Source organism: Marmota flaviventris, chromosome 1 (assembly GCF_047511675.1).
Source record: "Marmota flaviventris isolate mMarFla1 chromosome 1, mMarFla1.hap1, whole genome shotgun sequence".
NCBI lineage: Eukaryota > Metazoa > Chordata > Mammalia > Rodentia > Sciuridae > Marmota > Marmota flaviventris.
In genome coordinates, this window is record NC_092498.1 from 12,180,527 (window position 1) to 12,194,913 (window position 14,387).

Here is a 14,387-nt window from a genome sequence, read left to right on the forward strand (position 1 = left end):
GCTCTAGCAGAGGGTTCTAGGGGAGAGATGACCCTTGTCAGGACAGGTCAATCACTACAGTGGGGTAAGGGAAGATCCATTTTGTAGGGAGGAACCTGGAAACAGAGGGCAACAAGGAAATGGGGCCTTCTGCTAGAGGGAGTCAGGCAATACCATGGAGCCAACCATGTTATTTGACAGTAAGATACCTGCCCCTTCCATGTGGACCCTTTAGCAACCTTTTCCAGGCATCTGCCCTTGATGGTCTTTTGACACTTTTTGTCACTGCTTGAAGCAGGGGACAGAGGAAGGGAGGTGTGGTTGGCCTTTCCTGCTCTAGCAATGACCCTAGAGATAGGCAGTGGATAGGATCTGGTGGCACATGGTTGGAGCAGATATGTGCAAGCTGGGGCTTCCAGAGAAGCAGCTGTGGACAGTCTGAAGACACATTCTGGGGTGATCTGTCCACAAGGCCAGGAGGTAGTCCTATCTCCCTCTCCAATATGGCTCTTGCAAGGCCACCATCATTCTGGGCCATTGCTTAGTCTCCAGCTTTGGAAACAAAAGGAAAAGCAAGACCAGGAAGGTGCTGGGACAAAAGCACTGGGGAATTGAAAGGTGGTGAGGGGAGGCAGGGACCCCATCCAGACAACAGGAAACCCCAGGAAGACCCATGGGATATCAGGGGACCTTCCTGGGGATTAGAAACACCTGCCTGGGGAATGGAGAAGTGTCTGAATAATTGACCCAAACTCTTCCCTGCCCCAGTTCCAACTCCTCCTTTAAGAACATCACATTTTAAAATTTCTGGGAGGGGCAAAATACAGGTGTGCCCTTCAGGACACCCTGCCCACACAAGTCCACCCTCTGGCGTGGGCCTCTCAGCAGTCGCTCAAGGGCCTGGAAGGTGGTCAAAGGATCAGTTCATCTTCATCCTCCTCATCCGCGGATCGCAGACTGGGGCCCTGCAAGATGTCAGCCAGCTCCTCTTCTGGTCCTGGGCTCTCCACCAGCTCCAACTCCTCCAGCTCACCCTCTGCTTTGGCTAAGGCCACGGGGCGAGGGGTCTCTGGGGATGGGGGTGGCACAGGAGTCTCTGGGGAGGCAGGAGCCACATCCCCAGCTCCAAGGACTCCAGCTCCATCCTCGGGCAGGCTCCAGCCCTCTGCAGAAGGCGGGGGTCCCCCAGGGCTCTTTCGAGTTGAAGTTGTGTTCCGGAAGCTGGCAAGGGGAGGGCGGAGCTGCACCCCAGATTTGGTGTGGCCCTCAATAGCCTTCTGTAGCTGGTGAGGAGTAGGAGAGGGAAAGAGGCACAAAGTAGGAAAGAGAAAGATGAGGGCAGTGGGGGAGAGACAGGTGAGAACAGACACACAAAAGGAAACAGTAATGGGAAAGAAACAGAGGGGCAGGGAAGGAGAAGTGGAAAGACAGACAACAGGAACAAAGGAAGGAGACAAGGAGGAGACAAGAGCATGACTGACAGCTCTGCCTGTGGAGCGGCAGTGACTCTCCAGCTCCCCTGACTCAGGCCCTCTGTTGACCCTTCCTTCCTAGTGACTTTCTTAGTCTCATCCACCTACCTCTTTCCCTCCCATGGCACACTCTTTGAAATGTGACTCAAGCCATCAGTGGAAGGTGATGTGGGGTCTCACCTGGCGTGGAGAATCCTGCCCCCCTTTGCAACTGTAGCCATGATAGGCTTTGTACCTCCCACTGGTTGCTCCCCCCACTTCCTCCAGTCTCTGAGTGAGAAGTGGAGAAACCTGGAAGGACTTCCAAGATATCCATACCATCCCTTCCTCACTCGTACCCCCTTGTCCTATGCACATCTGCCCCTCTGCTCCTCACGGGGGACCCATCATTGTCCATTACCTCTTCCAGTGCCAGGACACCCCTGAGCTTTCCCATGCTGGTCACGTAAGCAAGATGGAGGCCGAGAAGCGAGAAGAGGGTGTGAGTCTGAGTGGGGAGAGCACAGGTCAGTGCACCCCGCACACCTGCCTGTCCTCCCTACAGCCCTGAGCAGCCAGCAAGGCCTTGCCTTGTGCAGGGTCGTTTGCTCCACCAGCTGGAAGGGAGACTGGTCGATACAGCAGCAATCGAAACAGACAGGCTGGCTCAGCTGTTCCTGCTCCCAGGCTTCAATCTGTCAGGCAGAGTAGGACCATCGCCAATATCACAGAGGCCCAGCTTTGACCCGAACTAGCCTCCTTGTCCCTGCTCAGAACACTGAAACACAGGTGAACCACTACTGACCCTTGTTCCCAGAGGACAGTGCCTCTCTCTCTCTCTCTCTCTCTCATCAGGCCCTAGACCCACCCTGCACTCTTGGATACCAAGAAAAGGGTTCCTTCTTCTAGTCTCCCAAGCCCTCATCCATGGGACCCCAAACACTGACTTCCGACCTGTCTTTCCAGCCTTATTTTCCACTATTCCCATAGACCCCCTGCTCCAATCAAACCCAATCGCTTTCTGTTCTTCAAATGCACCTTCTGGTTGTCTTTGCTGTTCTCACCACCTGGATTCTGGCACCAACCCCCTCCCCACATCATGTCATTCCTGACTTTCCCAGCCAGACGTACTGTCCTTCTTTTTCTTCCCTGTGGAGCTCTGCAAGTCTTTCCTTTTCAGAAATGGCATTGGTTATGCTCGCCCTTGCCTGGCGTTTGTCTTTCCTCTGCCTACCAGACACCTGCTCCTTGATAATGTTGCACGCACCGATTGCTATATACATGAAGAAATTAGCACAGCAACCTCTGATGAAGTCAATCACGCTGAATATGTATTGAATTTAAGCAGACTGGCATCTCATGGCACTCAGGTAACTTGAGGAAAGCTGGTTTTAGTTTGTTAGTTTTTGAGTTTGGTCTATGATAGGAACATTGAGGCACAAAGGCCAGTATAATAATCCTTTTTTTTTTAAACTGGGGATCAAATGCAGAGCTTAAAGATGCTAGGCAAGCACTCTACCTCTGAGCTACATCTTCAGTCCTTTTTACTTTTTATTTTGGGTCTTGCTAAATTGCCCAGGCTGGCCTCAAACTTGCCATACTCCTGCCTCGGCCTCCTGAGCTAAGGTTACTGGCATTCTAGCCTGGCTCCAGCAATTCTCTTGACATTAGATAAACAAATTGGAAACTCCAAGATTACAAACGAACCGTTATGTCATAAAAGGACCTAAGAGTTTCTAAAATTGTTCTTCAGTCTGTATTCTCTGAGTGATGTAGTGCTTTACCTACTTATTTCCCTTTTTGTCCAAATCTGTACCTCTAAGCTTCGGAGAATAACAACAAAGGCTGTCACTGAATTCTAGGGTCTAGTGTGTGGCCCACAGAGAGGCTCCCTCCATCTGTCCTTTCCTGAGGCTCCTGGACAGTGACAGTCATGCCTCCTCAAAACTCCTGAATAAAGGTTCCTACAAGGTTTAACCTCAGCACAGGATGGACGAGCACTTAGCAGGACTGCTGCAGGCAGGATATATTACAGGATGGATAGGGTGGGTCCTGTCCTCTTCCATGATAATTTCTGGCCTGCTCAGCTTCCTTTTTTGCCTCTCCAGCAGCAGTAATACACGCACTTCCTCTGTGCCAAGAATCATTCTAATTGCTTTACGTGTCTTAGCTCACTGAATGCTCCCCCACAACCCTATCTTCATCTTCACGTTGCAGATGAGGAAGCAGAGGCACACAAGTGCCCAAGACTCCACAGTCAGCAATGGGTGGAGCCCGGCTTCTAGAACTGTGTGCTGACCAAGGTACAGCCCCTGTTTCTGTGTAAAGGGAAGAGGATGCTGCTGTAGGGTCTTGCAAAAAGCTCAGCACCAGTTAGAAACCAGACCTCTAACCGTGTATACTCTAAACAGAATATGCTGATTTGCTGGGACATTGAATGAATTCTTACCATATTGAATTATTTTCATAATTCCCATAGTTCCCTTATATTTTTTGTCAATACCAACATCTTGATATTGTCAAGGTTGTCATCTCATCTGATTTGATATGAGAAATGTGTTCAAAATATCCTGAATTTGTACCTTATCTTTCCAAAATACCTCCATAACTTGTCACATGGGAGTGGGTAGTTTCTTAAAGTTTTCCTTGGGAAAGACAAGCTAGAAATATATGATCTATCTTCTTTTTATGTCTGGCTGAACTTTATTTCCAACAATCATTAAAAAAGCCATATTGATCAGCTGGGCATGGTGGTGCATGCTTGTAATGTCAGTGACTCTGAAGGCTGAGGCAGGAGGATCAGGAGTTCAAAACCAACCTCAGCAATGACAAGGCACTAAGCAACTCAGTGAAACCCTGTCTCTAAATAAAATACAAAATAGGGCTGGGGATATGCTTTAGTGGTCAAGTGCCCCTGAGTTCAATCCTCAGTATAAGAAAAAAAAAAAAAAAAAAAAAGACCACATTGATCAAATTAGCTGTCTTTCATTAATTAATTAATTAATTAATTTACTGTGATACTGGAAATTGAGCCCAGGGGCACTTTACTAGTGAGCCACATCCTTTTTTTTTTCTTTTAAAACTTTGAGACAGGATCTCACTAAGTTGCTGAGGCTAGCCTCAAATTTGTAATCCTCCTTCCTCAGCCTACAGGGTCATTGGGATTATAGACATGTGCTACCACATCCAGCTCTGGTTTTCACTTTTTGGTACAATAAAAGCATATGTATTTATATTATCGGATTTAGGAACTTAACAAAATACTCCTAAAATGCAGTCATAGCCCATCTGATTCCTTTTTGTGTCCCAAGGAAGGTTTCTTCTCTTGCCTCTGTGATCATCTATTTAACTTTTCCGCAAGTTATGTATCAGAAGGGCATGTGTTTGGAGGAGTGGCAGGGGAGAAAGGGAAGGTTTCTTTTCTTTCTTCCCACCAACCCACAACCTCCTCCTCTGAGCCTGCAGTACTTCTGATATGCAGCACATACTCATTGTGGATGTCCAATAAGATGTTTATTTTAAAATAGAACCCACCATGGCTTTTTGTCAGCTACCCACTTCAAAAGCTCTGCCTCTTCAGGATTTGCAGCCAGCCTGTACTCTTCTATGCTACACGAAATAGTTGCTAATGGATTTTTTTGCTCCTCTACAACCCCTAGGGCCTGTTTTGATCAGGCTCCCAACCACTGCTCCACATTCTGTTCTCTCCTCACAAACAAGCACAGTCAGTATTGGGTTTTCTCTGGAGGACTTGGTAACTGCCTCTTTAGGAGATAGGCACCTGTCCCCACACATGATTTGTCTTCCATTTGCAGATCCCAGACTCACTGTCTGACAGTTTCAGGACCTGATGGGTCTAGTACCATATCCACCACCAGGGCAGATTCATCCATGATAGTTTTAATGTGGTTCTTCTCCATCCTTGCGGTTAGAGCTGGATCCATGGTGCCATTTTACTTCAGTTAAGTGCCACCCTTCTGAATGGCCTTTGCCTGGTCTAGAATGTCCCTTAACTCCAGAAGATTCAAGGCTCATCTTAGTACCATGGCCCCATCTTCCCACAGAGGCTCAGAACTTTAACAATTCTGTTCCTCAGAGAATACTATTGGGCCCATCACATGCTCCCTACTCTCCACAATTATACCTTACTCCCACCTCTCAAAATGCTTCCTGTCTAGGAAGCATTGTTTTATCCTTAACAATAACACAATGAAGAAAGTAGGGAAAAAATCATCAATACCTCCATGGGGCAGAACAATCCACCCAAGGTTGCAGCTTCTCTTACTTACCTCTTCAGGTGACATGTTATCCACCAAATCTGTTGAATCCTAGAGAAGAAAGACATAAGTCAAGGTCTTTTTCTTCTCACACTAGCAACGGTTTCCCATGAAGCAGGAGTCATCTCTTCCTGGCCAAGGCCACAGAAACCTCCTTTCCAAGTCATCTTCCCCGCAGGCATCTCTACCCCTGTTTATGGACCGTGGTTTCCCACTTCTCAAAGACAAGATCCCTTTCCCCTAGTCCCTGTGAACACATCTCCTCTCACCTGGGTTGTTTTCTTTTTTGCAGGGCGAGCTCTGCCCAGCAAGCAGCCTAGCAGGCAATGGATGATGGAGAATCTTTGACCTGAAAGGAGTGGTGCATAGAGAGAAGAAATGGCCAGGGGCTTCTGAGCAGTCCCTGACACTTTGCCACCAAAGGACTGCACTTCCCAGGTGCCTCATTTCTGTAGACACGTCTCTTCCACCTCTGCCCCTGGGGGCAGTAATACGGAAAATTGGGCAATAAGACCTCCTCCCACCATCACCAGTCGCATACCTCCTCATAGGAGTAGGCCTTAGGTGGTGAGCTCAGACTCAACCCAAGGCCTGAGTTAGGGGTATGCTAGGAGGTCTTCACCTGCAGGTTCGGGGCCTTCCAGTGACTGCTTGTGGCTGGGCAGGGGTCCATTGGGCTCTTCAGGGGCGGATGGAGCAGCAGGAAAGGGGGGAGGAGGAGGAGGAGGCAGCTGAAAGAAATAATAAAAATTCTCAGCCTCAGAGAAGAGACCTCCCTGCCTTTCCCAGTGGGTGTCCTGGGAAATCTAACTTTTCCTCCCGGTGGCTCAGGTTCCTACATCCCTTTGAATTCCCATCGACAGTCACCTACAACCTTATCTCCTTCAGGGACTGGACTCAGAGGACTGCCTTTATTTCACCCAATCCAGAATTCTCAGTCATCCATCCACATTTGGTCTCCCATCTCCTAGTTTCCCTGCACCAGTCACGGTCCAGCCCAGCCATCGCCAAACGGTGGAGATGTCGCTAGCGACCCCTGCCGACAACTTTCTTTCCCTTCGCCCCCTCGGTCCGGCTCCCCCTGGCCCTTCCAGGCTCATCACCTCGGTTTTCCCTGAGAGGTCCTCGTCTTCATCCTCATCCACAAAGGCGAAGGACTCGGGCCGCCCCAGGGGCGCGCCGCCAGGGAGCCCCTCCCCTGCCAGCCGCGCCTTGCCGTCGTAGGGCAGCTCGGACAGCTTCCGCGCCATGTCCTGGGCAGCTCGCAGCCTCCGCTCCGGACAAAGGTGGCGCTGCAGGAGCGACTGCAGCTCTGAGCGCTCCACGGAGCCCAGCAGGATCATTGAATCTGGGGGGAACCCACGCTCAGCCTGGGGGCTGCTCCGGACTCTGCTCAGCTACCTGGCACAACTGAGCCACGGGAGCAGAAACCCAGTGTCTGTTTTTTTTTTCCTCTCCAGCCCTCTCTTTCTAAAAACTCATTTCAAAAATCCTCCAGGGTTGACCTCACTCCATCCCTTCTATTTCACACATTTAGCACTTACAGGCCCAATTGGTATCACATCAATTGGTGCAAAAGTGTACTTATTTGGATGCTGTCCTCATATAGAATGTTTGCAAATAGAGGAGCTCAGTATTAAAATGGATCAATCAACCCTGTCCAATAGAATAATCTGTGAAAAGTCATTCAAACAGGCTATGACCTGAGCACACTTTGAAAGAAGTACAAACAATGCAAGCACGTGTCTTCTACTCTGGAAGAAGGGAAACAAGGACACAATTATACCTTTCACATTTGACATGTCATCACTTAAACTGGGTCCTTCTAGACATACATAAATGCCTACTTTTTCTGGAAAGGTCAGGATATGTTTACAGAAATTCTGCTATAATAATTAACATTTCCATTAAGTTTTAAGGTCATAAAATTGTAGCAGTGTTACTGAGATAAATTGTGCTAAGTCTCAGTTATTACAGTGAAAATCCTGCACCTCATGGGCTATACCTTTACACCAAGATCCATTGCTTTATAACATAATAGAACCTGCCTTAGTTTAGAGAAAATGTTTAAATTGAGAAATTTGGATATTCTGATTATTTGAAATCAGAACTAACAATCTTAATGGCTCCAAATAGCTCCACCTGATGTTTCTCTATTGCATAATTTAAACACTCACTAGAGAAGTATTTATTGAATATCTAGTAAATATTTAGGACAAGGCATGCTGGAAAGTCAGAAGCTATAGGTTGTCTTCCTCATTATTCCTTAAAGGTAGACACTATTCTACCTTTAAGGAATAGTGAGGAAGACAAGACATAAATATATAAACCACAATAAAATAATACAAAGTAGGATGAGCTACCAAATCTGGGCAAGAGGTATGGTGAGGGAAGAGATATGTGAAGTCACTGTTTACTAAAACCATTCATTCCTCCCTAGGGAACAGTTTCATCTCTTCCTTAAGTTGAACATTAAAGAACAGGTGTGATTTAGTTAAGTAGTAAGAGGCTATGATTCTCATTATTCATGTATTTCCTATTTGTGAATTCACCTACTCCCTAAAGTACATTTGTAACCCCATATCAATATTAGAGGTGCTTTTGCTGTAATTCACAGACACATACAGAGGAACAAAATATTTAAGTTTCCCAATGCTCATGTCCCCATCTGGGGTTGAACAAAATAGGGCTTAGCTTTCTCCTTTCAGCTTGAGTATTGTAAATAAGGATTCTTTTTTGCAAGCTTCTTAAAGCCATGATTTTTGCATCTTCAAGCTTTGTATTGGTGATTTTGCTGCTTAAAATGACCCCCAAACATAATACCATGGTGCTGAAGTGCTGTCTAGTGTTCCTAAGCACAAGGAGGCTGGGATATGCCGTACGGAGAAAGTATGTGTATTAGGGTAAGCTTTGTTCGGGAATGATTACAGTGCTGTTGCCACAAGTTAAATGTTAATAAATAACAAATATCTATTAAATAAAGCACCTTTAAACAGGAACACATATAATATAAGTTTATATGCTGATTAGTTGACAAAATACTGACCAGAGTCTCTAAGGAACCTATTGCCATGTTTCCCCTAGGGGCAATTGTTCAGTATAGTGCTCACTAATTCTGGGCTCATGGTGACTTTATAGAACAGAATTGCCTCCAACAATAAGAATCAACTGTATTTATTTAACTGGATATTTGACCACTTCCTCACTGACCTTTTCCTCTAGGAAGATCAAGATCCCTATGAGTCCAGGCTGGGCCTTCCACAGCAGGAGGGTGGCTGTATAGGCAAGCCTGCTCAACAGAGCCACCTCTGCCTCTGTACAACCCCAGTTTAGGTCACCAGCTCAGAAGTCTGCTTCTTTCCTTCCCACTAACCTTTTGAATCCACCAGTGGTAAAGTCTTGACCGTGGTTGTCTGGAGCAGGTATCGCAATTCCCCGTATGTGCAAGAAGCGGAAACAAACTTCACATCACGTACCATGATGTCTTCAACGAAGATTGTAAATTTGCTATGGAGGGAGAAAGCAGGGTGGGTTGGCCCCCACACACATGCCTATGCCCTTGCTGTCCCTTCCATTCCTCCCTTGAGGTTTGCCATGCACTAGTCACTCACAGTATTTATTAGTACATGGAAACACAAATATAATTAAAAACAGTGCTTCCCAACATTGACCCTGATCTCCATCTCAACCTCAGAGCCCCCTCTCCCTCATCAACTCTGTGCTAATTCCAGGTAGTGTCCCTGACCTGAGCTGGTTCCAACCAAGGTCAGGCAAGTAGGGTAGCTTCTTGACCTGGATGATGCTGTCATAGAGGGAGGGCTGCAGGCTCTGAGCCACCATGTTGGCCAAGATAACAGCTACCATCATGGGTAGGATGTGAGCAATTTGACCAGTTAACTCAAAGCAAATCACAGCTGTGGAAACTGTGTGGGACACGGCACCCGTCAGCGCTGCTGCTCCTAGAATGACATGGGAAAGGATCAGTAGGTTAAGGCAGCCATGGTTGGCAAGGACACTTGGGGATGTGATGCGAATTATACAGAATGAGAGACGGGACCTTGGCAGTGCCAACATTCCTGAGATAACAATTTGTCAAGTGTAGAGCTAGAATGCAGACCTGTTAGAAATCCATCCTTTAGACCTTGTTGTGTAATCTTCAGTAAGTCACAAAATCTTTTTGTGTGCCAAGATTTTAATTTACAAGATGAAGGTAGTAATGTTCAATCTATTCTTTGTTTTTGAAAGTTTGAATCTTTTTTTTTTTTTTGGTACTGAGGATTGAACTCAAGGGCACTCAACCAGGGCTACATCCCCAGCCCAAGCCCAATTTTGTACTTTATTTGGGGACAGGGTCTCACTGAGTTGCTCAGCAACTCACTTGCTGAAGTTGGCTTTGAACTCATGATCCTTCTGTCTCAGCCTTTTGAGCCACTTGGACTACAGGTGTGTGCCATCATGTCCTGTGAAAGTTTGGATAATTTTTAACTGAGCACTTTATTTTTCAATTTTATATATGTATGTATGTATGTATGTATGTATGTATGTATCTATCTATCTATCTATCATACCTGAGGTGTTTTGCCACTGAGCTATATTTCCAGCCCTTTTTAAATTTTGAACTAATTTTTTATCCTCTAGAGTTGCTGATATGAGAGGCGTATGCCACTGCACCCAGCTCCATAATTGGTTTTTAAAATACTATGTTAAACTGGGTGCTGTGGCATATGCCTATACTCCCAGAAACTCTGGAGGCTGATGCAGAAGGATCACAAGTTCAAAACTAGTCTCATATCTTAGCAAGTCCATATCTCAAAATAAAATAAAAAGGGCTGGGGTGTGGCTGGGTGGTAGAGTGTTCCTGGGTTCAATCCCCAGTACCAGAAAAAAATTTCTGTAATAAAATCATGATGGTATTTTACCATGGGCCTTGATGCCAACAATTAATGAAAACCCAAGAATCGTTCTATGGACTTGGAGCAATGAGACCTGATCAGATCCTGATTCTATGCCTCAACTGTATGAACAGAGATTAATTTCTCTGTAATCCCATGCTCTCACCTGTATAGTGAAAGCATCCTTAAATGATTTCTAAAGCTGTTGCCGATTCAAAAATGTTATGATTCTATGAATCTATCTTGCTTAATTTTTTAAGTTGTTTTCTCCTCAATCCAAATAGTCCCTCCTGCACTGACTACATTTTTTACTTAAATATAAATATTAGATAGCCTAAGGTAAAACGTTGGGATGGTATATGTGAAAATGGAACAAGAAAAAGTCACAGAGGGAAATATTGGGAGGAATGACACTACTGGGTGATGCATCCAACATACTTCAGAACATTGTCTATCACAGGACACATAAACTGGGAAATGTCCACCAGGGAGGACGGGGAGGGACACCTGAGAGGCACGAAGATAAAGGATAAGAATAGTTGACTCTAAGGGATGAGTGGGTAAAGAAAATGTGGTGTATGTACACAATGGAGTTTTATTCAGCCATAAATAAAAAATGAAATTATGTCATTTGCAGGAAAATGGAGGAATTAGAGACCATTATGTTAAGCGAAATAAGCCAGACTCAGAAGGTCAAGGGTCATGTGTTTTTCTCTCATGTGGAAACTAGAGAGGAAAAAAGGAACAGAAAGGTGGAGGAGGGAATCTCACAAAAAATGAAGGGAAATCAGTAAAATAGAGGAAAAGGACCAGGGGGAGGGAGAAGGGAAGAGAAAAAGGAAATATGGGGAAGGATATTGGCCAAATTATATTGTGCGAATGTGTGACTACGTAATAACAAGTCCCACCATGGTGTATAACTAGAATGTACCAATAAACAGTATGGGAAAAAAAAAGAATCCTTGACTCTGAGTGACAAAAGGAAGACATTATAATGAGACTGGGAGCAAGGTACTACATGAGCCACAAAGCTGGTTGGTGCTTCTGGATTTGGGAGAAGAGGGGAGGGTGGGAAAATGCATGATGATCCTGGGGATTATATCAGTCACTTTGATGGCTCCATCCCAGAAGTCACTTCAGAGTAAAGGAACTAAGGCTCAGGCAGCTTTCTCCATGGCTGTCCAGGTAACAAGTAGCAGGGAGAACCTAGAGCTCATGTCTCTCAGCTGCCGCTCCTGTGTCCTTAGTCCTTATTAACATTAGCCCCTTTCAGATGGAGTTTACCTGAGCCAGTCACCTGCTTTATTGGTTCCATGATTCTTAGGAAGGAAAGGAAAAAACCTGAATATGCAGACAGGATCCAAGATGTTTCACATTTAGTCCCCATTATCCCTCATCCACATGAGGAAACTAAGGCCTGCAGAAGTATAATAGGAGCTGGTGTCAGAGCCAAGGGTTGGTTATTTGCACAGAAGTTGAATTAGATGGCCTCAAATTGAAACCATATTGTGTACACTGCAATGAAAATGTATTCGGAGAGTTTGATTGTGGGAGTTTGGGGTACCGAATGTTTGTTACCAGAGGATGGGAAGTTTCTCACCAATAACTGCATAGCCCCCAGGAAGGATCTTGTAGATGATGTCATCAAATAAGATACCTTCAGGGAACAGCATGGCCATTATCTCTCCTACCAATCTTCCAAATGCAGCTCCTAGTGGGAAGATAAAAGAAGGAACGTGCTGAGAAATCCAAGTTCTTTATTCTCCCTGTTTTCAGGATAATCTCTCATGAGTGTTAAGGGCAAATACAAACTTCCAGCATCTCAGGTTCTTTCTTGATTCTCAGAACCCTAGATTGCAGCTACCGGTTTGATGCCATCAGAACTTACCTAGCACAAACACAGGCATGAAGCCTCCACAAGGTATGGGCATAGTGGTGGCCACGATGGACATCCAAAACTAGGGTAACAAAGAAGTATTAGAATCCCCTCTCAACTCTGCCCAACACACACATTCACACACACACTCTCACTCCTTGTGGTCCTTCCGACCTCAAGAGTCATCACAGAAATCCAGGGATAGCTAATCCTCTGGAAGCCATCTTGCCTGCCATCTTTTCTACAAAACCAAAAACTTGGTACTTTTGGGATGAGAGATCACAAAAGACAACAGGATAAGAAAGTTCCTGCAGAGGGCTAACCTAAATCCCTCCTACTTTGAATGACTGTTTCCCTTTTGACAATCTGTAATCAGGAATAGAGCCCCAGAGGACCCCCCTTTCAAGCCCCAAAGACCCTGAGCCCACTGTACTCATTTAACCCAGACAGTTCACCTCTAGAGCAGCCTGAAACTCTTAAAGCTAGATTTATTTTCCTGGTCAGGTAATATTTCTGAAAAGGAGCCCCAGCTCTAACTGGTAAGCACTTAAGTCCTAGTGACTTATTGCGTAATGAATTTAGCTTCCATGTGTCTTTACAAAGCCCCCCATATGGCGAACCTCACAGAGAAACCTGAAAGGAAGACTGTTTGGCCTGAGCTATTTGCTTTGAAAAATTAGATCTGGGGACGGGGATGTTTTTCAGTGATGGAAAATGTGCTTAGCATATGTGAGGTCTTGGCTTTGTCCCCCACCACGCACACACACAAAATCAACCTGTCCTGAATGTTCTGAAAGGATGAAGCAAGAGCCCAATTAGGCAGCCAATACAATAGAAAAGATCTCCAAGGTCAACTTCATAAGGTAGTATTCCAAAAGAAATTGGGACAATTTTAGCTAAAGCAGTATGCACATTCTAAGGCAAAGAATACAAATGAACTGAGAAACAGAATGAAAAGAAAATAGTGGTTGAACATTTGGAATATCTGCAGAAGAAATAAAGGCATGAGACTAATATAATAACTCAGCAACAGGTTTATGATTGCTTCCAAAATAAGTAAGCCAATTCTAGATAAGGATCTCAAACTAATTAGGTGCAAGATGGTAACAGCTAAAGGTCAAAGCAAACTGCCATGATTAAAGGATTCACATTTTTTAAATTGCTCCAACTGCACTGCAAACTAATGAGAAATAAAATTTTTAAACTTCTGGACCTTAGAAAGACTTCCCATCAGTCAAGGCTGAATTGAAGAGACAGTAACGAAGACTCTGAAGAAGCATAATCCCAGAAGCTCTGAGATGATGCTTAAAAAAGTGTGTTTTGTGAGATGAGACAAAACATACACTTTTTTAAAAAATATTTTTTAGTTGTTGATGGACCTTTATTTTACTCATTTATTTATATGCAGTGCTGAGAATTGAACCCAGTGCCTCACACATGTGAGGCAAGCACTCTACCACTGAGCCATGACCCCAGCCCAAAACACACTTTTTCATGGCAGAATATGTCTATTTAAAACAGTTGAGAACCATAAAGTTAATTGCGCAAAATGAAGAAAATATACACTGAGAATTCCTTTGGGGTAGAGAATGCATCTTGTGATTGCCTTCTCTCACTGGCACAGTGCTCTGTGAAAATTGGCAGGATGGAGGTAGGAAGGAAGGAAAGATGATAGGCTGGTCAAACAGCGTTCATATAAAGCAGAAAAACTATTGGAGCTGAGTCACTAAAATACCTAACAGAGTGATGCTCATCCAGGGGCATTATTTAAAATGCAATGACAAGACCCCACTGGAGGCCATGCATCAGACTATCTGGAGACAAGATTCTAGGTAATTGTAGCTTAAGCTTCTTAAATTATTATGACATTTAATAGTTTGAGACCTCTTGAATTATCATGAACATCTTTTTG

At 44.9% G+C, this 14,387-nt stretch overlaps 1 protein-coding gene across 1 annotated transcript in view; it reads right to left on the reverse strand.

The window, feature by feature from the left end:
- Window positions 1-890: 890 nt before the first annotated feature.
- Window positions 891-14,387, reverse strand: part of Clcn1 (chloride voltage-gated channel 1) — a 30,483-nt gene continuing 16,986 nt past the window's right edge. Inside the window, exons 13-23 of the mRNA XM_027943449.2 lie at window positions 12,488-12,557; window positions 12,200-12,310; window positions 9,453-9,666; window positions 9,081-9,214; window positions 6,811-7,055; window positions 6,330-6,438; window positions 5,977-6,056; window positions 5,720-5,758; window positions 2,021-2,125; window positions 1,852-1,938; window positions 891-1,262 (exon numbers count right to left, since the gene is read on the reverse strand). Coding sequence (XP_027799250.2) covers window positions 891-1,262; window positions 1,852-1,938; window positions 2,021-2,125; window positions 5,720-5,758; window positions 5,977-6,056; window positions 6,330-6,438; window positions 6,811-7,055; window positions 9,081-9,214; window positions 9,453-9,666; window positions 12,200-12,310; window positions 12,488-12,557 — 1,566 coding nt within the window. The remainder of the gene's footprint in view (window positions 1,263-1,851; window positions 1,939-2,020; window positions 2,126-5,719; window positions 5,759-5,976; window positions 6,057-6,329; window positions 6,439-6,810; window positions 7,056-9,080; window positions 9,215-9,452; window positions 9,667-12,199; window positions 12,311-12,487; window positions 12,558-14,387) is intronic.